General features: G+C 39.2%; 1 protein-coding gene across 1 annotated transcript in view; it reads right to left on the reverse strand.

Annotated features, from left to right (window-relative positions):
• The window catches only part of TMTC2 (transmembrane and tetratricopeptide repeat containing 2), a 675,945-nt gene that overhangs the window by 110,827 nt on the left and 539,046 nt on the right, over positions 1 to 26,072 (reverse strand). Inside the window, exon 10 of the mRNA XM_006882534.1 lies at positions 18,779 to 18,893. Within this exon, the coding sequence (XP_006882596.1) occupies positions 18,779 to 18,893 (115 nt within the window). The remainder of the gene's footprint in view (positions 1 to 18,778; positions 18,894 to 26,072) is intronic.

The following is a 26,072-nucleotide window of genomic DNA, read 5'->3' on the forward strand; positions in this document are numbered from 1 at the left end:
GAGTGGAAGCCCAAAATCTCTGTAAATGTTTATGAAAATTAATAAAATATAATTATAAAAAAAAAGTAGAATGCTGGGCAAATTTTTGAAATATTTGAATAAATGCTACTTTCTCCTTTACATTTATAAGTAGAATAAAGGAAAAGTAAAATACATGAACATTTCATCTGTAAAGGAAAGATATAAGTTGTAGGTGGGTCCAAATCTGGCTTCTACCTGCTTTGTAAAGGGGCACTGTCCCAAATACTATTCATAGCAGCAAATACATTGCTGCTTGGTCAAACATGCCTCCCCATATACTCCTGCACCTCTTTCTATGACTCATTCATGCCTGATATTCATTTTTGACTAACTGACTTCACTCATGGTTGTGGTATCAAGAGTGGGGTTTCCTATGGAAGTAGGGTGGGGAGTGGGGGATGCAAAGATTATCACGCAGAAGTCCAGGTTTAGCCTAGCAGTTCCACACCAGAGTAGCAGAAAAACACAATTTCTCAATTAGTGAAAGTCCTGATTTCAGTTCAGTGCCATGAATTTACGAAGCCTCTTATTTCCTTACTCATTCAGTAAGGTTTGCCTCAAATCAATTACAAGCCAGTTTTTCTTTCAATCATCCAGCAAGCAAAACCTGTAACTGTGGCTAGTTCAATAATTTAGCAATCAAAACCTTTAACTGTGGCTTTATCTCAGGATTCTTTTGGTTACAACTTGCCACTGTCTCTTCACAGTAGTGCTGCAGTGCCAATTTCTCCCGCCCCCCCACCCCATTATCACCACAGTCTTGCTCTACTGGGTGGAAAGCACTCTCTCTTATATTAGTCCTATAGCTGTTGATGACTTACAAGATCATGGGTCTATTGTTAAGAGCAGCTGGAGACCAGCATGGGCTAAGGCTAGAAAAAACAACTTTTAAATGAACACCATTAACACCTATATATTTGTAAATACTATGCATTTGAGCTGTGGTGCTGGAGAAGAGTATTAAGAATACCATGGACTGCTAGGAAAACAGATTCATCCTGGAAAGGGTTAAACCAGGTGGCTCCTTGGAGGCAAGGATTCTGAGGCTCCATCTAACATACTTTGGACATGTGAGGAGAGACTGGTCCTTGGAGAAGGACATCATGCTTGGGAGGGTGGAGGGACAGCACAGGAGGGGAAGGCCCTCTATGAGGTGGATTGATTCAGTGACTGGGATAATCGGGATGGGAGTGTCAGAGACAGTGCAATTGGCACAGGACAGAGCAGAGTTTAGGGCTATTGTACATAGGGTCGCTATGAGTCACAAGTGACTCGATGGCACATAACAACAACAACAACAACAACATGTATTTGACAGAGCTTGATTTTAGTATGTCCAGTCTTCTTTGGGAAGCACATTTCATAACATGCTTCTACTAACCAAAAGGACAGAGGTTCTAATCCATCAGCTGCTTTGTGGTACTTTCTCATGATTTATAGCCTTGGGAAACCAATGGAGGAGTGTTATGATGCAGGATAAACTTGATGCAATGTGTAGCCTAACAGAAGTAGTCTACTTCTTAGGTATCAAACATCATCATGTTATTATTTTCAGTTCTGGGGAAAAAATGGAATAAAACTATTCATACAAAATGCTTTGAATAGAATTCATTTCTTTCAACTCTATAGATTTAACTATACTGAATTATATAATTTTAAATTCCTTTGATATTTTCCTTTGATGTTAACCAACCTGCTTTTTAAAATATTCTCATCTCAATGCTCCGATATTTTTCATTCTCTTTGAAGGACTAAAATCATCAACATGTATAGTTAACATCATGAGGTGAGGCCACTCACCATCTGTGATTACCCTTCCTTATATTTTGGTAATTAGCCATAAGGTGAAACGTATCTTCTTAAATAATGCAGAAACTCCTTTAAGTTCTGATTTGTTTTTAGGCTATGTGCCAATCTAAAACTCAGGCTCCACCAATCAGATACAAGCTCAAAAGACTTGAATTCAGAAGCAAGCATAATGGGAGGCGCCTGCTCCTAGGAGAATCACTATTTCATGACTATGGCTCTGGCTCTGCTTAGTTCCTTGTGGGTGGTGGTGGCAGCTTTTCTGAACTTTCAAAGCTGCTGAGCCCTAGGGAAGGCCTTGCTGGGTGGCTGGGTATTATTCTAAGCTATACAGTATTTTGCCCTCTACTCCACTTAAATTTTGTAGAATATAGAATATTTTTAGTGAATCTCTTTTTCTGCTTAAATTAGGGAGAGTGGATTCTGTAGTTTGAGAGGCAAAATTTTGATGCATACATAACAATAAATCTAGAAGGTTGTCTATTTTCATGAGTTTGCTTTTGATATGATGGTATGAAGACTTCTTAAAGAATTTCTCCAATTATTTCTTGTAAATTGCTTATTTTACCTATGTTCTTATTCATAAATTTTCATTTATAATAACAATTATATATATATATATATTCAAACACAACTATTTAGTATTGATGCACACAAAAACACATATATGTGCTCTTTGTAACATATGGACATATGTGCTATAAAGAAATACACACGCACGCGCGCACACACACACACACACATACTATGGATAATTACCCCACTGTTAGTAGAGTATTCAATGTGACCCTCTGTCAGGTTTCTAAAGCTGCAAGTCTTTGAGAGAGGAGAAGGCCCATTTTTCTTCCTCTAAGGGCCTGGTAGATTCAACTTCCCAAACTTTTGCTTAGCAGCACTATATGCTATACCAAAAGAGATCTCTCTCTCTCTCTCTCTCTCTCTCTCTCTCACACACACACACACACACACACACACACACATGCACTCACATGCTCTGGTGGCCTAGTGGCAGAGAAACTATGCTGCAAACCTGAAGGCACGGGGTTTAAGGCCACCAGTTGCTCCGAGGGAGAAACGACAGATAGTCTCCTCTCGAGAAACGACAGATAGTCTCCTCCCATGTGATTAACTGCCTCTGAAAACCTGTCAGCTTATAGGTCAGTTCTGACTCTATGGTACACAGCAACATATACACATATACATATTTACATATACACACACGCACATACATACACATGTATATACACATATATTTGGAAGCAATGTTGTCATCTACTTCCTAAAAAACATGCCTCTGGAAACTCTATGAACTTTGCTAAATGTCGACACTTGTAGAGGGGCTTCAGGTCTTTTGTTCTTTTTTTTTTATTTTAAAATTGATTTTATTGCAGCCAAAACAGTGGAATTAACTGTACATGATAAACTATTTTATATATACACACACATTTTAAGTTATGGGAAGAAAGTTTCTTTTGGCAGATAGTGTTAAACAGAATTAAAGTTGCATACATTGGTAACATAAACCAATATCCCTAATTTGGTCTACATGTGACGCATTCTCTTGCTTCCTGTGCTCTGCCAGCCCACCGATCCTAAACTGCTTCATCAAACTCCTACGCCCAAAGTGAATTTTATTGTTTTCCCTTACGCTCTGATTCTAAACAAAACTTTTCATAAGCTTCCTCGATTTCTGGGTCCATTTCATCATCAATATCATCCAAGTATGAATCACCAGTGCCTGATAAATCGGTACCATTTTCTTCATAATCGGGGAAAAAGAGAAGACTGATCTTGCCTTGCAACATGTGCAAAATATGTCAGACGAAGCTTCAGAATCCATGGTGGTTTAATGTCAGGAAGCTGCACTGCAATCCCGAAGGTACAGAGTTTGAATTCTGCTGAATATCCTGCTCCATAGAAGAATGGGGAAATCTCCATCCATACAATTAACTGCCTCTGAAAACCCGCCAGAGGGTCAGTTATGGGTCAGTTCCAACTTGACAGTAACAATAACAAAATACACACACACACACGACTCCACAGCACACAACCAAAACCACACACACACACACACACACACACACACACACACACACGGAGGTGGATTCAAATTGGAAGCCTTTGGGATTGCAGTGCAGTGTCCTGACATTAAGCCACCGTGTGTGTGTGTGTGTGTGTGCACACGTGCGTGTGCACGCATGTATGTGCATATGCATTTGTGTGTGTAAATACAATTGCATATGTTTGCTTGCCTATAATATTCCTATACTAGACCTCTCTAAAGTACTCAAGAGCAACGGTGTCTCTTTGGAGACTAAGGTCTGCCTGATACAGGCCATGGTCTTTGTAATGACTTGTTATGCATCAGAGACTTGGACAATGACTGGGGAGGATAGAAGGATAATTGATGCCTTGGAGCTGTGGTGCTGGAGAAGAGTATTGAATGTACCGTGGACTGCCAAGAAAACAAACAGATTAATCCTGGAGAGGGTTAAACCAGGCTACTCCTTGGAGGCAAGGATTCTGGGGCTTCGTCTGACATACTTTGGACATGCTGTAAGGAGAGACAGGTCCTTGGCGAGGGACATCATGCTGGTAGGGTGGAGGGACAGCGCAGGAGGGGAAGACCCTCTATGAGGTTGATTGATTCAGTGACTGGGGTAATTGGGATGGGTGTGTCAGAGGCAATGCAGGTGGCACAGGATAGAGCACTGTTTAGGGCTGTTGTACATAGGGTCGCTATGAGTCTCAAACGACTCGACAGCACATAACAACAACAACAGACTCTAATTATTTATCCCTTTCAGTTATAATTTTTATGTCCTTCATCTTTTCCACTAAGTTCAAGGAGAATATCTATAGCTTCATTTTAACCCTCAGAATTAAGTTACTGTATCAGTCTGTCAAGGGCTGTATGTAGGTCTTGTGCTATTAACTAAAAGGTTACATGCTGCTATGATGGGGAAACCCTCAGAAACCATAGAGAGGGTCACTATGTGTTGGAACTGACTTTACACAAGTGAGTCTCAATACATTTTTAATTTGAGAGTGTTTTCAATCACTCTGTCAACTATATCTTTGCCTCCAAGGAACATTTTGGATGTAGCTTATCCCAAATATATTTGTTTGTGGTAAAGCTTTGTCTCACATATTCTGGGCATGGTGCTAGGAGATGCTGTTCCCTGGAGAGGAACATCATTCTTGGAAAGATGAAGGGTTGCAAAAGACAGGGAGATGCTCAACCACATGGAAAAGAGAGGAAGAACCTCAACCAGATGGACTGATTGACACAGTGACCACAGCAATGAGCTTGTGGATGTCAGAGATGGCAGAGGATGGCACAGGACAGGACATGGTTCAGATCTGTTGTTCATAAGGTCTCGGTGAGTTTTATTTGACTCGGTGGTACTTAACAACAACATCATCATCAACTGGGTACTGCTTCCCAGTGTAGCTGTCAACTCAGAGATCTCATTAATTTCTTGTGGCCCTACTGATAAGAAGTTGCACTGTAGTTCTAAGGCATGCTGTTCAAATCCATTAGCTGCTCCACAGGAGAAAGATGGACAATCTCCTCCTGTGAGGTTTAATAAAGCATCTGAAAACCTTCTGGAGGATCAGCTATAAATCAGTTCTGACTTCACAGCACACAACGCCACCACCACATTAAATGTCTTTGTCATCTTTTATAACGTTATGTTGTTCTTCTTTCTAACTACCTATTTTGTTTTTATTACTGTATTGAATGTCACTCAGTGTCAAGGACGCTTTAGCATAATGATAAACACATCCTAAATGTCAGAAAATTAATACGAGAAGCTGTGCTGCAATCCTGAAGGCATGCAGTTTTGAGTCCACCAGTACTTCGGAGGAGTTAAAGATGGGCAATCTCCTCCCATGCGATTAACTGCCTGTGAAAACCTGCTGGAAGGTCAGCTAAAGGTCTGTTTCAACTCAATGGCCAACATGCAGAAACACACACCTTATGCAGTGGAGGTTAAGAAGGGAAATATATTCCTCTCTGGCCACTTTAGGATCAACGTGACAGGGGCATTGACTTAACAGTTTCGGTTATGAGGTACCTTACATATCCTTTACTTATACTCGAAAATCCTAGCAAAATCTTTGGTAATGCTCCACCTCAAAGAAGGCAATAAAATTTAATTTGACTGATTTCCCAAAGATAGCGGTCTGAGTTTATATGGTGAAAAGCACTAATATTACTTCTATATTACATGTTGTTATTGTGTGCTGACGAGGTTGACTCATAGTGACTCTATGAACAACAGATCTGAACCCTGTTCTTCTCTGTGCCATCCTCATCATCACCGACTCACTTGAGTCCAGTGCTGCAGTGACTGTGTCAATCCATCTCATTGAAAGTTTTTATTGAAGTCTTCTTTTAAAAAATGCCAATGAAAAGAAATTAGAGATGTTCTAAGCGGCACTTGTGCTTTTAATATTAATCTCTCAAAATAAGGGCACTTTCTGACAGCTCTGATTTATTGTTTTCATAACAAATGCCAAATTAAAATCGTATTTTAGAAAATTATGTGAAATTGAATCCAGAGGAGAAACATCATCCATTATTGACAGCAAAAATGGACTTATTAGCAATTTCTCTTAATTCAAAGGCAGCTTCAGAGAAAAACTACATATTTGATCATTCTAGTTTTAAGGAAACTTGATACTCTATACAGCTAGGAAATCAATAGATGAATTACACTGGGTAAATCTGCTTTCAGGAACCTCTCCAGAGTGCTGAAAAGCGACAATGTCAGTGTAGAGACCAAGGTGCACCTAATACAGGCCATGGTCTTTGCAATTATTTGCTATGCATCAGAGAGCTGGACAATGACTATGGATGATAGAAGTATTGATGTCTTCAAATTATGTACTGGAGGAGATTTGTGAACATACTATGGACTGCCAAGAAAACAAATAGGTACGTCTTAGAGAGAGTAAAGCCATGTTTCTCCTTGGAGGCTAGGATTTTTAAGCTTTGTTTCAAATATATTGGGCATATGGCCAGGAGAGACTGGTCCTTGGAGAAGGACATCATGCTTGCAATGATGGAGGGACAGTGCAGGAGAGGAAGATCCTAGATAAAATGGATTGATACAGTAACTGGGGCAATGGGGCTTAATGTGTCAGAATTAGTGAGACTGGCTCAGGACTGGGCAGGGCTCAGAGCTGCTATCCATCACAGGTGACTTGAAGGCACACAACAACAGTAGCAACAGTTTTAAGGAGGGGGCTCCAGTGGTCTAGTAGGTATGGAACTGCACTGTCAACCCAAAGCAGGCAGTTCAAATCTACCAGCTGCTTTGCAGGAGAAAGATAGGCAATCTCTTCTCTTCCAATTACAGCTTCTGAAAACTGAAAAAAACAGTGTCAGCTCTGATTTGGTTCTGACACAACAGTGATAAGTTTTAACTAGTGCCATATTCTCACTTGTGGTGCTTGGCAGCTCTAACTAGCTCAGACAATGTTCAAGCTATCTAGCACATCTACCTGTAGTAGGAACTAGTCACCATTACACTCATACTTTACCTAACATATTATCTGTGCCAAATATAAGCCAAGGAAAACACAATGACATGGAACCAAGTCCTGTTCGTGTGTAAGCTCCAATATCTCAAACACGTCTTGAAGGTTCCAATAAGATACATACTGGTATTCAGCACTCACTTTTTCCAATCTACAAAGAGTTTTATATATAAATACATTGGAAATTAGCAAGGGGGCGCAAAGCTGAATTTGTGTGCTTGAACCTTAATGTTAAATGATAAAATTCTCCTAAATTGCTGTTTTAGAATTTAAAAAAAAAAAAACAGTAATAGACCTACTCAAATCACTACTCTGGAACAATTTTTCCCTCAAACCAATTAACTAATAATACGAGAAAAACATAAGCACACAATTTGATTTGTTGTTGTTGTTGTTAGGTGCCATCAAGTCGCTTGCGACTCATAGTGACCCGATGTACACGAGCCCTAAATGCCGTTATATCCGTGCCAACCTCGCCGTCTCAAATACACTCATTCCCACTACTCCACTCACAGAATCTATCCATCTCATTGACAGTCTTCCTCTCTTTCACCGCCCCTCCACTCTCCCAAACATTATGTCCCTCTCCAAGGACCAGTCCCTCCTTGCAACATGCCCAAATTATGTAAGACAAAGCTTCAGAATCCTTGACTCCAAGGAGCATTCTGGCTTCACCCTCTCCAGGACAAACCTGTTTGTTCTCCTAGCAGCCCACGGTATATTCAACACTCTTCTCCAGCACCACAACTCAAAGGCATCAATTCTCTTTCATTCCTATTCACTGTCCAACTCTCCGATGCATAGCACATAATTGCAAAGACTATAGCCTGGATCAGGCACACCTTAGTCTCCAGCCTGACTTTGTTGCTCTTCAGTATTCTTGAGAGGTCCCGTCCCTCATAGCTGACTTTCCCAATGCAATTCATCTCCTGATTTCCTGGATGCTTTTACCAAGAGTGTTGACTGTGGAGCCAAGGAAACTAAAACTGTAAACTATCTCAATCCCTTCACCATCCATACTGATGCTGCCAATTGGCCCCATGGTGAGAATCTTTATTTTCTTGATGTTGAGCTTCAATCCACATTGAAGACTGCAGTACTTGACCTTCTGCAGCAAGTGCTTCAGGTCCTTCTCAGTTTCAGCAAGCAGGGTTGTGTCATCCGCATAACGCAGGTTGTTGATGATTCTTCTACCAATCCTGATGCCACATTCCTCCTTGTTTAGCCCACCATCTCGGATGATCTGTTCTGCATACAGACTTAAAAGGTATAGAGACAAAAATACATTCCTGATGGACCCCTTTCTTGACTTTGAACCATGTAGTGTCTCCCTGCTCTTTTTGAAAACTGCCTCTTGGTCCAAGTACAGGTTTCGCAATTGTACAATCAAATGTTCTGGGATTCCCATTCTTCTCAGAATCAGCCATAACTTGTTGTGATCCACACAGTCAAAAGCCTTTGAAAAGTCAATAAAGCACAGATAGACATTCTTCAGGTATTCGTTCTGCTTTCTGCCAAGATCCATCTAACATTAGCTATAATATCCCTAGTACCAAACATAACCTCTTCTAAATCCAGCCTGCACATCTGCCAGTTCTCTGTTGACATATTGTTCCAAACATTTTTGGGTAATTTTCAGCAAAATCTTGCTTGCATGTGATATCAATGATATTGTTCGATACTTTCCACACTCCATTGGGTCATCTTTCTTTGGAATGGGAACAAATATTATCTCTTCCAGTCAGTTGGCCAGCTGGCTGTCCTCCAGATTTCTTGGCACAACTTAGTGAGCACATCTAGGGCAGAATCTGTTTGTTGAAATAAATCATTTGGCATGCTGTCAACTCCTAGAGACTTGTTTTTTTCCAATTCCTTCAGATAAACTTGAACTTCCTCCTTAATCACCATAGGTTCTTGCTCATATGTTATTTCATGAAATTCCTCTCTGTGTCAGCCAATTCTTTCTGACACATTGACTCTGTGTACTCCTTCCATCTTCTTTTGATACTTCCTGGATCATTTAACATTCCACCCAAACTATCTTTAAGTATTGCCACCAGTGGCTTGAATTTGTTTTTCAACTCCTTCAGCTTAAGAAACACTGCACGAGTTCAGCCCTTTTGATTTTCTCACTCCAGCTCTCTGCACATTTGAATATAATATCTTGCTTTGCCATCCCTAGCTGCCTTTTGAAATTTTCTCTTCAGGTCTTTGATTTCTTGATTTCTTCCTTTAGCTTTGGCTTCTCGGCACTCTAATGCAATACTCAGAGTCTCATCTGACAGGATAATATGCATGCACATACAAGGAAGTTCAGTGAGTACCACTATCATTCAAATATATGCACAAATAGCTAGAGCCAAAGAGGAGGAAATAGAAGATTTCTACCAACTTTTGCAGTCAGAAATTGAACAAACATGCAATCAAGATGCATTAATAATAATGGGTGACTGGAACGCAAAAGTTGGGAACAGGGAAGAAAGATCAGTAGCTGGAAAACACCAGCTTGGTGAGAGAAATGAGGTGGGAGATAGAATGACAGAGTTTTGCACATTCAATGATTTATTCATTGCAAATACCTTTTATAAGAAACATAAACACAGGCTATACCTGATGGTATGCATAGGAATCAAATTGATTACATTTGTGGAAAGACTAGCTGGAGAAGCTCAATATCAACAGTGAAAACCAGGTGGTGGGGGGAGCTCTGGTGGCCTAGTGGCAAGGAGCTGCAACTACAATCCCAGAGGCTCACGGTTTGAATCCACCAGATGCTCTGCTGAGGAAGGAGGGACAATCTCCTCCTGTACCAGTCAGATCTGATCTGATGGTACACTCACACAAAAATAATAAAATTAAAAAAAAGAAAACCAGGTCGGGTGCTGATTGTGGGACAGACTAGCAATTACTCATATGCAATTTCAAGCTGAAGTTGAGGAAAATTAAATTAAGTCCACAGGAACCAAGATTTGACCTTAAGTCTGTCCCACTCGGATTTCAAAACCATGTCAGGAACAGGTTTGAGGCCTTGAGCACCAATGAGCGTAGACCAAATGAGCTCTGGGAGGATATCAAGAAAATCGTCCATGAAGAATGCAAAAGATCATTACAAAGGCTGAACAAGAAGAAAAGACTAAAATGGATGTCAGATGAGACTCTGACAATTTGATTTAGTTTCCTTTAATTTGATTATGTGATATCTTTAGAAGAGACTATAAATAGATGTAATTATTTGACAGTTGTCTTAATAAAGGTACATTCAAGGGAAAATCCAGAAAGGACTCTTAATCTTTTCAACAAAGGAAACTTGGAAAGCTTTTGATTAATAAACTGTTGATACTCAGTTTATACAGTAATTACTCAAGAAAGGCTTTATGTGCAAAGATTGTTCAAAATGGGTTTCCTAGCTACTGGCTTTGCCTCTTGTCACAAGGCTGGCTGGGAATATGTAAATGATGTTAATGAGGTGAAAAGTACTTGTTGGGTAAGTACAAACACATAAGGTGTGAAGACTACTGTTGAGATGACAAGCCAGTTTTCTTCTGTCAGGCTGAAACAATGTAGGTTCAGAAACAGAAAATGGAAATCTCACTATCAGTATTAGACAGTGGGTGCATCATATCCTGAGGTCAGAGATTCTTGTGCAAGAGGGATTGAAACCAGTAGTAGAAGCAGCAGCAGCAGCAGAAGTGGTGACAGAGAACCAGAGATCAACGAGAGCCAGTTGAACTGGAACTTTTACCTCAGGAACCAGAGCTGTGAGCCCCTGCCTGGGTTCACTGGAAAACTAGGGGAAGGCACTCTAATTAGAAGGATTAAAAGAAGTTTGTTGTACTGGCCCAAAGTCAGCAGGCCAAAGGTCAGCAAGCTGGTGAGCATGTTAGAGAATCTGTCCTAACTGAAGAATTATATCCTGCTTCCAACCTGAAGTTAAATCAGTTAACTCCCCTAATAAACCCCACGATCGTCAGTAAGGAATGTACTTTCTATGCTACCACAGCAATTGATTGTTGTGTACTATCAAGTAGGAACCAACTCCAGTGGGTTTTCAGAAGCTGTGAACTGCATGGAAGGAGGCTGTCCATCTCTCTCTCAGAGCAGTTGTTGGATTCTAAGCACATGCCTTTGTTTTGACAGTGCAACTTCTTTCCAGCAGGCCTTCAGGGCAGTGGGTTAGTAGAGAAATGAGAGCCTGACGAGCGATGGTTGACATTAGAATGGATAGAAGGTACTAGAGAAGCTGTGAACATGGCGGACCTCCCAGGAATGGGTTTTGTGTTGTGAATGGGGACAGTTTGCCCTTGCGGTGTTAATGGAGGTCAGGTTCGGCTGCCCTCCCACAGATCATACTCTATATATCTGATTTGATAAAGCCATAAAAGGAGGGATAATCAGTAAAACCATTAATTGGAACTGTTAGAATATGGCCAGACTGCTGTAGTCATAATAAAGTGACTCCATGAAGGTGCTGACTGACTTCACACAACTAAAGAGAAGGTTCAGAAAAAAAGTCCTAGATAATTCCTCATCACCAACTTGTAAACAGTACTTTCTTCTAGTTTCTAGCCTATATCACTTTTTAAAAAATTGCAAGTGATATACTCAACAAAGATATGTTTTGTAATGGTCTTATAATGGGTTTCTATAAGTCGACCTTGAATTTCACATACTGATTTAAAATGTAGTGAAACACCATGTTGATGAAAGTATCTATTATGATTAAGATGAATTAGCCTTTAGGAACGTGTGCTTTCTCATCCTTGCAAATGATTTATTGTGACTAAAAGCCTGGTGTATTATTCATGAAGAACAAAAAGTTCCCTTCTCTAAAACAGCACCTAACCTTGTCATGTAAATTAAGGTACCTTTAAAAAATTATCCTTGCATTGAAGGTTCTTGCAGATTGGCTACAGTTAATTTTATAAATATACTAGTTGTCAGATCACTCCTGATTTCTCTTTGCAGAGGCCAGATTGAAAACTTACTAAAATCCAAGCAGAATCTGATTTGATGGCTGTTGTTGTTGTTATGTGCCGTCGAGTCGTTTGCGACTCATAGTGACCCTATATACAACAGCCCTAAACTCTGCTCTGTTCTGTGCCAATCAGTCTCTGATACACCCATCCCGATTACCCCAGTCACTGAATCAATCCACCTCATAGAGGGCCTTCCCCTCCTGCACTGTCCCTCCACCCTACCAAGCATCATGTCAAGGACCGGTCAACATGTCCTTACAACATGTCCAAAGTATGTTAGACGGAGCCTCAGAATTCTTGCCTCCAAGGAGCTTCCCGGTTTGACCCTTTCCAGCATGAATCTGTTTGTTTTCCTAGCAGTCCATGGTGCTCTCAATACTTTTGTCCAGCACCACAGCTCAAAGGCATAAAAAACAAACAAAAACAAGAACACCAAGAAAAACATAAAAAAAACCAAAACCAAGTAGAAAGCCATTAAAGATTCATTTCTAATAACAATCTCAAATGACAAGCCCAAACTAATCAACAAAATTTGCTTCAAATATTATTTCCTATGTACAACAGGACACATGTAGATAACAGAAAGGGTAAATGAGGTTGAGCTTTCAGGTATGGAAATTCAAAGGAAGAGGAACAGTTGTAAGCAGACACTAGTGATTGGGACATGGAATGTGAGAACCATGAATGTAGGAAAATTAGACATTGTTAAGGAAGAAATGGAATGCATAAATATTGACATACTAGGCATTGGAGAGATGAGATGGACCGGCATGGGGCATTTTGAGACGGACGATCATATGATATATTACTCTAGAGATGAAAAAGTGAGGAAAAATGCAGTTGCTTTCATAGTTAAGAAAGCCATTGCTAGATCCATCTTGAAGTACAATATTGTGAGTGACAGGATAATATCCATACACATACAAGGAAGGCCAGTGAATACAACTATCATTCAGATATATGCACCAACAACCAGAGGCAAGGAAGAGGAAATAGAAGAGTTTTAACAACTTTCACAGTCGGAGATCGATCGAACATGCAATCAAGATGCATTGATAAAAATGTGTGACTGGAATGCAAAAGTTGGGAACAGAGAAGAATATTCAGTAGTTGGAAAACATGGACTTGGTGACAGAAATGGAGCTGGAGAAAGGACGATTGAATTCATTGCAAAAACATTTTTAAGAGACATAAATGCAGGTTATATACATGGCTTTCACCTGATGGTATGCATAGGAATAAGACTGATTACATCTGTGGAAAGAACTGCTGGAGAAGCTCAGTATCAGCTGTGAAAACTAGACCAGGAGTTGATTGTGGAACAGACCACCAAGTACTCATGAAAAGTTCAAGCTGAAGATGAGGAAACTTAAACCAAGTCCTCGGGAACCAAAATATGACTTTCAGTCTATCCCACCTGAATTTCAGAACCATCTCAGGAACAGGTTTGAGGCCTTGAACACTAACGAGCGAAGACCAGATGAGTTGTGGGAGGATATCAAGGGTATCATCCAGGAAGAGTGCAAACAGTCATTACAAAGACAGAGGAGAAAAAATAGACCAAAATGGATGTCAGTAGAAACTCTGAATATTGCACTGGAGTGAAGAGAAGCCAAAGCAGAAGGAAGAATTCAAGATACTAAAGAGTTAAATAGAAGATTTCAAAATGCAGCACGGGATAACAAAATAAAACATTACAATGAAATGTGCAAGGAGTTGGAGTCAGAAAATCAAAGGGCCAAACTCGTTCAGCGTTTCTTAAGCTCAAGGAACTGAAGAACAAATGCAAACCTAGAGCTGCTATAATCAAGAATGCTTTAGACACAATATTAAATGATCCAGGAAGTATTAAAAGAAGATGCAAAGAATATACTGAGTTACTGTATCAAAAGGAATTGGCAGACACAGAAGAATTTCATGAAACATCATATAAGCAAGAGCCTATGGTGATGAAAGAAGTTCAGGCTGCTTTGAAGGAAATGGCAAAAAATAAGACTCCAGGAATAAATGGTATACCAATTGACATATTTTAGCTAGCAGATGCTACCCTGGATGTGCTCATCAAGTTGTGCCAAGAAATCTGGAGAACAACCACCTGGTCAACTGACTGGAAGTGATCTGTATTTGTTTCCATTCCAAAGAAGGGTGACCCAACAGAGTGTGGAAACTACAGAACAATATCATTAATTTCACAAGCAAGCAAGATTATACTAATGATTATCTAAAAATGACAGGAACAACACATCAACAGAGAACTGCCAGAAGTCCAAGCTGGGTTTTGAAGGAGTCATGGTACAGGGATATTGTAGCTAATGTTAGATGGATCTTAGCTGAATGCAGGGGATACCAGAGGAATGTATATCTGTGTTTCACTGACTATGCAAAGGCGTTTGACTGTGTTGATCATAACAAACTGTGGCTGACTCTGAGAAGAATGGGAATCCCTGAACACTTGATCGTGCTAAAGAGAAACCTATACTTGGACCAGGAGGCAGTCATCAGAACAGAGCAAGCAACACTTCATGGCTCAAAATTGGGAAGGGAGTACACCAGGGATGCGTCCTATCTCCATACCTTTTCAACCTGCATGCAGAACAGATTATCCGAGAGGCTGGACTCTATGAGGAGAAATGTGGAGTCAAGATTGGTGGAAGATCTATCAACAATTTGTGATAAGCAGATGATACAACCTTGCCTGCTGAAACTGAGAAGGACCTGAAACACTTGCTGCAGAGGGTCAAGGATTGCAGCCTTCAGTATGGACTGAAGCTCAAAGTGAAGAAGACAAAGATTCTCACCACTGGACCAACTGGCAGCATCAGGATGGATCTTGAAGAGATTGAGATTTTTCACAGCTTTAGTTTGCTTGGCTCCACAGTCAACACTCTCAGTACCAGTAGCCAGGAAATTAAAAGATGTATTGTCATGGGAAAGTCTGCTGTTAGGGACCTCTCCAAAGTACTGAAGAGCAATGATGTCTCTCTGGAGATTAAAGTGCGTCTGATTCAGGCCATGGTCATTGCTGTCACTTTTTAAGCATCAGAGAGTTGGACAATGACCAAGGAGGATAGAAGGAGAATTGATGCCTTTGAGCTGTGGTGCTGGAGAAGAGTATTGAGGGTACCGTGGACTGCTAGGAAAACAGATTCATCCTGGAAAGGGTCAAACCGGGCAGCTCCTTTGAGGCAAGGATTCTGAGGCTCCGTCTAACATACTTTGGACATGTTGTAAGGACATGTTGACCAGTCCTTGACATCATGCTTGGTAGGGTGGAGGGACAGCGTGGGAAGAGAAGGCCCTCTATGAGGTGGATTGATTCAGTGACTGGGGTAAGCGGGATGAGTGTATCGGAGACGTGATTGGCACAGGACAGAGCAGAGGTTAGGGCTGTTGTGCATAGGGTCGCTATGAGTCGCAAGCGACTCGATGGCACATAACAATAGCAACATTATTTCCTTAGGTAGAAGGGTGATGCTATGGTTTTAGGAGGGAAACAAGAGGGAATTCTATGGCAACAAGAATGTTCCAGATTTTGACTATGTGTGATCTATAAGTATGATAAAATTGCACAGTACTAAACAGACTTACACAGGGTAGTAAAATAAAACTGGACTGCATCTAGGTCAGTATTTTAGTGTGATGTAATACCAGTGTTTTGTAGACCACACTGTATGTGAGAAATTGGGTATAAAAAGTATAGGAGTTTTTTCTGTATTAATGAAAAAGTAGGTCTATTTTATTTATAAGTTCATGTTTTAAAGCATGCACATTTCAATCAACTCCTGCACTATTTTTCTTATTATTTATAATAATTAGAAATCAATTCCTGGAAGTGAAGCATAGAGGCCATAGTGTGTGATTCACATGATGAATATAGCCTTGAAATGCAGTTTTAATACAAATTCAGCTACAGCTTTAGGAGAAGAGCTATATGCTAAGAGAACAAATAATGCTTCTGGAACTAAATTTTTGTTGTTGTTGTATACCACAGTGTTGGAACTGACCCATAGCTGACTCTCTGGTGGGTTTTCAGAGGCAGTTAATTGCATGGGAGGAGATTATCCATCCTTCTCTCATGAAGCAGCGGGTGTCCTTGAGTCAAGTGCCTTAGCAATTGCAGTGCAGCTTCTTGCCACTAGGTCAGCAGAGTGCCTCATAAAACCAATTTAATTTCTTTAAAATATTTTATCGTTGATCTTGTTGATGTTATGTGTCTTCAATTTTTTTATTTTTGTTATATTTTAATGAAAGTTTATAGGAAACTGTAATTTCCATTCATTAATTGTTGCACATTTTCCTCCCTCCAAACTCCCCTCCCCCCGTCACTTTTCTCTTTAAAAAATAAGTTTATCTTTTGGTTTTAAGGAGAAGAGCGAACTTGGGGGAGAGGGGGGAAAGTGCAGCAATGAATGAATGAAAATCCAAAATCTCTGTAAATATTCATTAAAATTAATATTTTTTAAAAAAATAAAAGATTTTCATTGTTGCAAAATTCCCTCCCTTCCCTCCAACACCCAATCTACTATGCATCTCAGTGACTCTATGTACAATAGCCCTGCTCTATTTTGAGCCCAATTTCATTGTCTCTGACACACCTTCTCCCACTGTCCCAGTCACTGTATCAATCCCCCTCATCCAGGTTCTTCCTCTCTTGTGCTGTCCCTCTACCCTTCCACGCATAATATCCTTCTCTAATGACTGGTCCTTCTTGGCAACATGCCTTAAATATGTGAGACAGAGCTTCAAAATCCTTGCCTCCGAGGAGCAAACTGGTTTTACCTTCCTTCTCCAGAAGAAATCTTTGTTCTCTTGGCAGTCCTGGTATGTTTACTACTCTCCTCTAGCACCATAACTGAAAGGCATCAATTTTTCTTCGATCATCCTTATTCATTGTCCAGCTTTCTGATGCATAACAAGTAATCGTGAAGACTATGGTTTGAATCATGTGCATATTAGTCTCTAGACTGACACTGTTGCCCATAAAAAACTAATACTGGTCTGCCCTCTTACCTTTTTTTTAAAATATTTGTAATCATTTGACAGAATAACCTTTCTGAATGTAAACTAAATGTGAACTAAAAATGTACTATTTAAATACATTACACTCATGTTAATTACAGGGTAATTTTAAGAATATGATAGACTTTAAATATATTTCTATTTTACTATCCTCTCCACTCTCAAATATATTAAAATGTACCCACATACCATATTGACTATGATTCACTTAAGTACATAAATGTTGAGAAGCAGTTAACTTACTGACAAATGTTTTGTGTTACAGATATTGAAACACATTTTAATTTCACAGTTTCTGTTTTATATTTTAAGACCAGTATTTTTTTGAGGGAAGGGGGTTATTATCTCAACACTTTCTAAATGTTGTTGTTGCTGGTGTGTACTGTTGAGTAAGAATCAACCCATACCTGACCCTGCAGGTTTTCAAGGCAGTAACCTGCATGGGAGGAGATACATTTGGGTTGCCAGTACAGTTCCTCACTACTGAACCACACAAGAGCTCCCCAAATGGTGTAGAAAATTTACATATTACTGGTGGAAGTACTCACCAGGCTATGCCAAGAAATATGGAAAAAAAATACTTGGGAAACTGACTGGAATAGATCCATACTTATTCCCATTTCAAAAATGTGATCCAACAAAGTGTGGAAATTATTGAATGAGTCACAGGCAACTTGATGGCACATAAACAACAACAACAAAAATCAATAATATCATATGCAAACAAAATCCTGATGAAGATCAGACAAAAGCAACTGGAACAGCACACTGACAGATTTTGTTTGTTTGTTATGTGCTGTCAAGTCACTTGTGACTCACAGTGACCCTATGTATAGGAGCCCTAAACCCTGCTCTATCCTGTGCCAATTTCACCATCTCTGACACACCTACTCCCACTACCCCAATCACTGAATCGATCCATCTCATTGAGGGTCTTCCTCTCCTGCGCCGTCCCTCCACTCTCACAAACATGACACCCCTCTCCAAGGACCCGTCCCTCCTTGCAACATGTCCAAAGTATGTTAGACGAAGCCTCAGAATCCTTGACTCCAAGGAGCATTCTGACTTCATTTTTACCAGGACAAACCTGTTTGTTCTTGTAATTATCAGAAATAAAAGCCAGGTTTAGAAGAGGCCATGACTCTAGAGAGATCATAGCCAATGTTGATGGATCTTGCTGAAAACAGAGAGTACCAGAGGAATGTCTATCTGGAATTTTACTGTGTGGATCATAACAAATTGTGGGCAACCTTGAGAAGAGACAGAAATCTCAGAACATCTGATTGTGCTCATGTGAAACCTATTCTTGGACCAGGAGGCAGGCAGAACAGAGCAAGGAAACACTGCATGGTTCAAAATTGGGAAAGACAGAAACACTGCAAGATTCATAATTGGGAAAGACTAACCTGAGCATGTGGGCAGCATTGAAGACGACATCAAACTCCGTGCTGTCTAGTTCAGCTGCTTTTTTTGCCATCTCAGCTGCTTCTAGGAGACGAGCTTCTTCCAGAAGAAACTGACCTGCCAAGTATGAAAGTAAATGCTCATGAACCAGTAAAATAATTTAAAGAAATGATGAAGCTATATAAAGGAAATGTAAGAAAAGCAATAAAGGTGATGTGAAGTTATTATTCATATATTCTGTAGATCTCCACCTCTGTATTCATTATTTGGTGATAATTTGGTTTTTTTTTAGTTTCAGGATACTCACAGATTTCCTTCTGTTACTTTTCCTTAATATCCTTAAAACCAATGGTAGACTCTGTAGACAGGTTATAAGTAAATTTAATTATCACAAACATGAGTGGACTTGATTTCAATTTGTTTCTTTAAAATTGTCTTTGACGTATACACAACAAGCAACTAGAGAACTCTGGTGGCGTAGATCACTGGGAGCTACATGGCTAACCCGAAAGGTGGTACACCTCTCTGCTGGTCTGAATCCACGAGCTGCTTTGTGGAAGAAGGATGGGATATCTCTGTGATACCCCTTGGAAACCCAAGGGAGAGTCAGCTATGAGTTGGTTCAGCACAATAACAAGAGAAAGACACATACACAAACAGCTACATTCATACTTAATCCTTCATGATTAAGCAATTTAAAATATTACTTAAAAACAGAAAAAGTAGGCTTAACATTAACTCACTTTTAATTAGTAGTGCAAGTGGAATAAATGTCAAATTTGGATTTTAAGATTACTTTCAGGACAGCTTTGCGAGATTAAAATGTTTGCAGAAAATCTTGAAAAATTCTCTAAAACTGAATCTCGAAAATAATTAGTCATATCATGTTATCCTCACCTTAACATATTAGAGGACACCCCCAGAGAGATGGACTGACACGGTAACTGTACACATGGCTCAAGTATGTCAGAAACTACGAGAGTAGCAGAGGATGGAGCAGGGTTCAGGTCTGTGGTTCACAGGGCTGCTACAAGCCTTACTTGACCCGACAACATATAACAATCCTAGAAACAGTGTTTTAAGGAAAATAAGGCAAAGGAAAATAAAAAGACGTAAAGCTGGACTTATTTTGGAAAATGTACATGTGTGAAAGAAGACAGTGTACTGCAGTTATAGACAGGATTTTGAACAGAAAAGTAACAGTGTTAAGTCTTCTTCCACGTGGACATTTCAAATCAAACCCAATACAACCACAACAGAGATAGGCTGATTGCACAGGCTCAAGAGCTACAGCTTGCCGAGTTGTGCTCAAAGGATTAATGCTCTTTGCTTTAAGTTCCATTGTTGGTTTCATGCCCAAGAACTTAGCAATTCTAAAATAGTTGTAAAGATGATATGCAAGCCCTGAGAGGCACATAGAAACAGAAAAATTTTAATGTTGTAAATGCTCCCTGGTGGTTGCTGGAAGAGCTCATTATTTACTATTTAGCTAATAAGAATACAAACTGTCCTGTGACCTGAAAGACCCAAATTACAAGAGGAAACTTTCTAGTTTAAGGCCATAAAATGAAACACAGGTCCAGATTGTACTTAAGTATTTCTAAATTCTAACTGTTGATGAATAAGGTATAAAGATCAGCCTAGGACTGTGAAGGACTACTTTTAATTATATAAGTAGATGTTTTCAAGACTGGTACTTAAGACTTCTCAGTAATTCTAGAATTGATGTAATTAATAGAACAAATTATATATATATATATATATATATAAATGTATTTTTATGTTTCCACATTATAGAACAACAACCCAATATATATTTAGGGAGCTCAGTTGGTGTGGTCTGTAGCTAACTGTACTGCTAACTCAAAGGTAGTACTCTATTAGATCAAATCTATCAGACTCCTTGAAAGAATGATAAGTAATCCCTCCCACTTGATTACAGCCTCAGAAACCCAAAGGAGGGTCAGCTATGAATTGGTTTTGACTGCTGGCAATGAGTTTCAATTTGCTGCTCTATATATTTAAAATAATAATAAGAATAAGAATAATAACCTTTATATCTTTCTTTTTTACCTGTGCCTTTCTTAGCTTGCAAAAAGAAACAAACAAATACAATTTTGATATCAGAAACTGATCCAGGAAACAGTCATTAATAGAAACATTTTAAAATTGGAAGATATATTACTTATGAAATGCATCTGCATATTATCTCTGCAGATACACTGGTATGAGATTAGAGCGCATGTGATATACAGAAAAAGATTTCCTCACATTTTTTTAAAATAACTAAAATAATATTTTTAAAAATTTTATTGGTTTGCATACAATGGTGGTATACATTGCATTTCACATTATCCCTCATGTAAATTGTGTTTCATATAATCATTCCCATTCATTTTATTTTATAACAGCAATCAACATTAGACTATGCACACCAGGATGAAGCCATTCTTTGCTTAGTTATTATGGATTGTTTCTCAGATTATACCATGTTATTTATTATTCTGTCTTCGACTTAATAATTAGCTTGTATAAACATAGCAATTGTTAATGTAACATTTAAAAAGAGTGCAATGTAAGAATTTTACTAACTGTTCTCTTTCTTCATAGAGATCAATTAACTCAGAAATGCACCCTACATTAATAATTTAAAATGAAAAATGTAACAGATAATTGAAGGTAAGGCTAGTTTCTTGAAATTCAGTACTCTAGGCAGAAGAGAGAAGAGGAAATATATTTAGTTCTTATTAAAAGAAGCAGGATAAGTCCATGTGATCCTACATAGAAGACCATAGACAAGAAGTCTATGTAGTGAAGACAATGGTACTCACCAGTGGATGAAGTTAGATTATAATGGATTGTTCAGGGCAAAGTTTACAAACTGTCAATGCCAAACAGAGTATTAAAAAGCAAGAATGAAATAGCATTATTAATTAATTAAAGTATTGTTGTTATGTGCTGTTGAGTTGCCTGCGACTCATAATGATCCCATGCACAACAGCCTTAAACTCTGCTCTATCTTATGACAATCTTATTGTCTCAGACAATACCCCCATTACCCTGATAACTGAATTAATCCATCTCATCGAGAGTCTTCCTCTCCTGCATTGTCCCTCCACCCTCCCAAGCATGATGTCCATCTCCAAGGACTGGTCCCTCCTTGCAACATGTCCAAAGTATGGCAGATGAAGTCTCAAAATCCTTGCCTCCAAGAAGCAGCCTGATCTCACCCTTTCTAAGATGAACGTGTGTGTTCTCCTAGCAATCCAAGGTATGTTCAATGTAAAATAAAATATTTGACATTTGTCATCATTCAATAATATTAATGTTTTATGTTAAATTTACCATGCAACATATACTTTGAAAACAGCTTACAAAGTATAAAAACTGCATTGAAACAGTGGCAACCTACAACCAGGAGAGGATAAAATAGATGAATGGGTCCTTCTAGGAATCAAATCCCTATGCACATTCAAAAACTTCTCCAATAAGGTAAAAAGGGAAGTCACATACTGGGAAAAATATTTGGCAATGACATATCTAATAAAGGACTTATATCTAGGATGTATTCAATACTACAGCACCAAAAGAAGATAAAGGTAAACAACCCGCTTGCAAAATGGGCACAGAATATGAGCAGACACTTCACCAAAGAAGACATTCAGATGGCCAACAAGCACATGAAGAAATGTTCAAAATCTTCAGCTCTAAGAGAGATACAAATCAAAACTACTACATCATCTCACCCCAGTAAGAATAGCAAAATTCAACAGAGCAGCAAACAACAATTGCTGGTGAGGTTGTGGAGAAAACTGGAACCATTATTCACTGTTGGTGGGAGTGTATAATGGTGCGACCACTATGGAAGGAAGTATGGTGCTTTCTCAAAAAATTGTAACTAAAGAAAGCTCAGGTGGCCTAGTGTCAAGAAACTGTACTGTAATCCCAGAGGTATGTGGTTTGAATCCACCAGATGCTCTGCTGGAGGAGAAGGGGCAATCTCCTCCTGTACCAGTCAGCTCTGATTTGACGGTACACACACACACACACACACACACACACACACATTTAAAAAAAAAAGGTGTAAATAGAAATAGCATTTGACCCAGCAACTCACTACTGGGAATATATACCCTAAAGAAACCAGAACCCAAGAAGATATATGCGTATTCATGTTTATTGCTGCTTTGTGCACAACAGCAAAGAGCTAGAAACAACCCAAGTGCCCATCAACAAAGGAATGGGTAGAGAACCTGTGGTATAGTCACACAATGGAATACTATGCTGCATTGAAAAAATAGGAAATTCATGGAATATTATATAAAATGGGTAACCCTGGAGGACATTATGCTGAGTGAAACATCTAAGTCACAAAAGGACAAATACTGCATAGTGCCACTGTTGTAAAATGGGACTGACATTGGGGTTTGGGGGAGCCTAAAAAAGAGGGGATAAATAATGTATATTGCATTGAAACAGATGAGGGAGAGGATTGTTTAAAAGGAATATATGATTAGGTATTATTTTCATGACAAGATTCTGGAAAAAGAAATGCATAGTAAAGTGGACTATGGACATAGGGGGAAGAGGATTGTATAACTATGAAAGAATTTTTCTTTTTAAAGAGAACTGCAAACTAGGGGGAGGGGTGGGCAGGGTGGAAAATGTGCAATAATGAATGTATGGGGGTAAATTAAATGGGAAAAACATGCTGTAAATAAACAAACAAAAAGAAACAGTGGCAGTGCCAGATATGGTAAAAATAATAAGTCTCCTATAATCATGGGAGAATTTAGATGTCATATTAAAAAAAACCCCACTATCCCAGCACATTTTTAGGCATTTTCATAATTCCACCTATTCTGAGTTTGATGGGCCTATATATCTCAGTAGAGCAACAATGTTTTTCAATGATAAAGACATAAAATATTATGGAGTGTGGATGATTTGGCATCAGTTTTAGGAAGAAATTTGAAAATCTGAACAAAAATGGAATATATTATTCTCCGAGAGGGTTAAACCGGGTGGCTCCTTGGAGGCAAGGATTCTGAGGCTCCGTCTAACTTACTTTGGACATGTTGTGAGGAGAGACCGGTCCTTGGAGAGGGACATCATGCTTGGGAGGGTGAAGGGACGGCGCAGGAGAGGAAGGCCCTCTATGAGGTGGATTGATTCAGTGACTGGAATAATTGGGATGGGAGTGTCAGAGACAGTGCGATTGGCACAGGACGGAGCGGAGTTTAGGGCTGTTGTACATAGGGTCGCTATGAGTCGCAGGCGACTCGACGGCACATAACAACAACAACAACAACAACAACATTATATAGCACCCATTTGTTTGAAATATAGTCCCAAACTGGTAAAACATATTTAGCGACTCAAATTCACAGAACCAAACACAAACAGGAGAACAAAGACATTAAAGGTTTTTGTTGAAAATATCCAAACCTAAATCCACTGGTGTTGAGTCAATTCCAACTACAGCAAATCTATGAACAGAATAAAATTACCCTACAGGGTTCCCAGCTGGGTAAATCTTTATCGATGCTGACTGCTACATCATTCTCCTAGGGAGCAGCTGGTAAGTACGAACCTCTGACCAACGGTCCTGCAGCTCAATGCGTAAGAGCCGTTATTACTGGTGTTGTCGAGTTGCGGCCCTATGAACAATACATCTAACACGATCCTATGCTGTACCATTATTATCTTTGCTGACACATTCGAGGCAATTGCTGCAGTCACTGTGTCAATTTATCTTGTGGAGGACCTTGCCCTCTTTCACTTACTTTCCTCTTTCCAAGTACGATGATCCCTCCCAAGGAACAGCCTCTCCTAGCAAAAAGCCCAAAATATGTGAGAAGAAGCTTTGCCATTCTTGCATCCAAGAAGCATTCTTGTTGCAACTTCTGCAAGACATTAGTTTGTTGTTTTGGCTTTTTTTATCAGTCCATGGAATATTTAGTATGCTTCTCCTACACCACAGTGCAAAGACATTAATTCTTTGGTCATTATTCATTTTCCAGCTTTCAGATGCACAGCACGTTGACTGAGAAAACCATGGCCTGAACAAGGTGCACCTCAGAGCAGCTTGAACTTCCGCTTTCATCACCATTGCTTCTTGATCATATGTAGTTTCATGAAATTCTCCTGTGTCAGTAAATTCTTTTTGGTACAATGACTTTGTATACTCTTTCCATCTTCTTTTAATGCTTCCTGGAATCATTCAATATTCTTCCCATAGCATTCTAAAGTATTGCAACTTGAGACTTGAATTTGTTGTTTAGTTTCTTCAGTTTAAGAAATGTTGAGTGAGTTTGTTCCTTTTAGTTTTCTGACTCCAGTTCTTTGTACATTTCATCATAATACTTCACTTTGTCTTCCTAAGCTGCCTTTTGAAACCTTCTGTTCAGCTCCTTAACTTCCCTTGGTTTTGGCTTCTCAGCGTTCTAGTGCAATATTTAGAGTCTTCTGACATTCATTTCTGTCTTCTGTTCCTCCTCTGTTTTTGTAATGGCCTTTTGCATTCTTTGTGGATAATATTTTTGATACCCTCCCACAGCTCATTTGGTCTTCATTCATTAGTGTTCAAGTTCTCAATCTGTTCCTGAGATGTTTTTTAAATTCAGGTGGGATAGACTCAGGGTCAAATTTTGGTTCCTGTGGATTTAACCTTCTTTAGCTTTAGTTTGAACTTGCATATGGGTAGCTTACAGTCTGTTCCACAATCAGCACCTGACCTAGTTTTCACTGATTGATACTGAGTTTTTCTGATGATTCTTTCCACAAATGTAATCATTCTGATTTCTGTGTATACGATTAGGTGAAACTATGTGCATAGTCTGCTTTTATGTTTCTTAGAAAAGGTATTTGCAATTGAATAAATCATTGAATGTCCAGAATTCTATATACAACAAATCTCTATCTTCCCATTCCTGTGCCATCCTCACAATATTCACAAGCCATGTTACAGTCACTGGGCCAACCTATCTCATTGTGGGTCCCTCTGTCACTGATCCTCTACTTTTCCAAATACAATATTCATTTTGAGGAACCCACCCCTCCTGGCAATATGCTCAAAGTATCTGTAGTAGTGTCACCATTCTTCCTGATAAGGAGTAGCCTGGCTGCACCTCTTGCAAGACAGATTTATTTGTTATTTTGGCAGCCCACGATCCTTGCAAACAATAAAATTCAAAGGCATCTATTCTTTGATGTTCCTTATTCAACTATCCAATTTTCACATGCATATCAAACAACGAAATTACCAGGGACTCAATCAGGTGCACCTTAGTGTTT

Source organism: Elephantulus edwardii, unplaced genomic scaffold (genome assembly GCF_000299155.1).
Source record: "Elephantulus edwardii isolate Elephantulus edwardi_28Jun2011 unplaced genomic scaffold, EleEdw1.0 scaffold00021, whole genome shotgun sequence".
Lineage (NCBI taxonomy): Eukaryota > Metazoa > Chordata > Mammalia > Macroscelidea > Macroscelididae > Elephantulus > Elephantulus edwardii.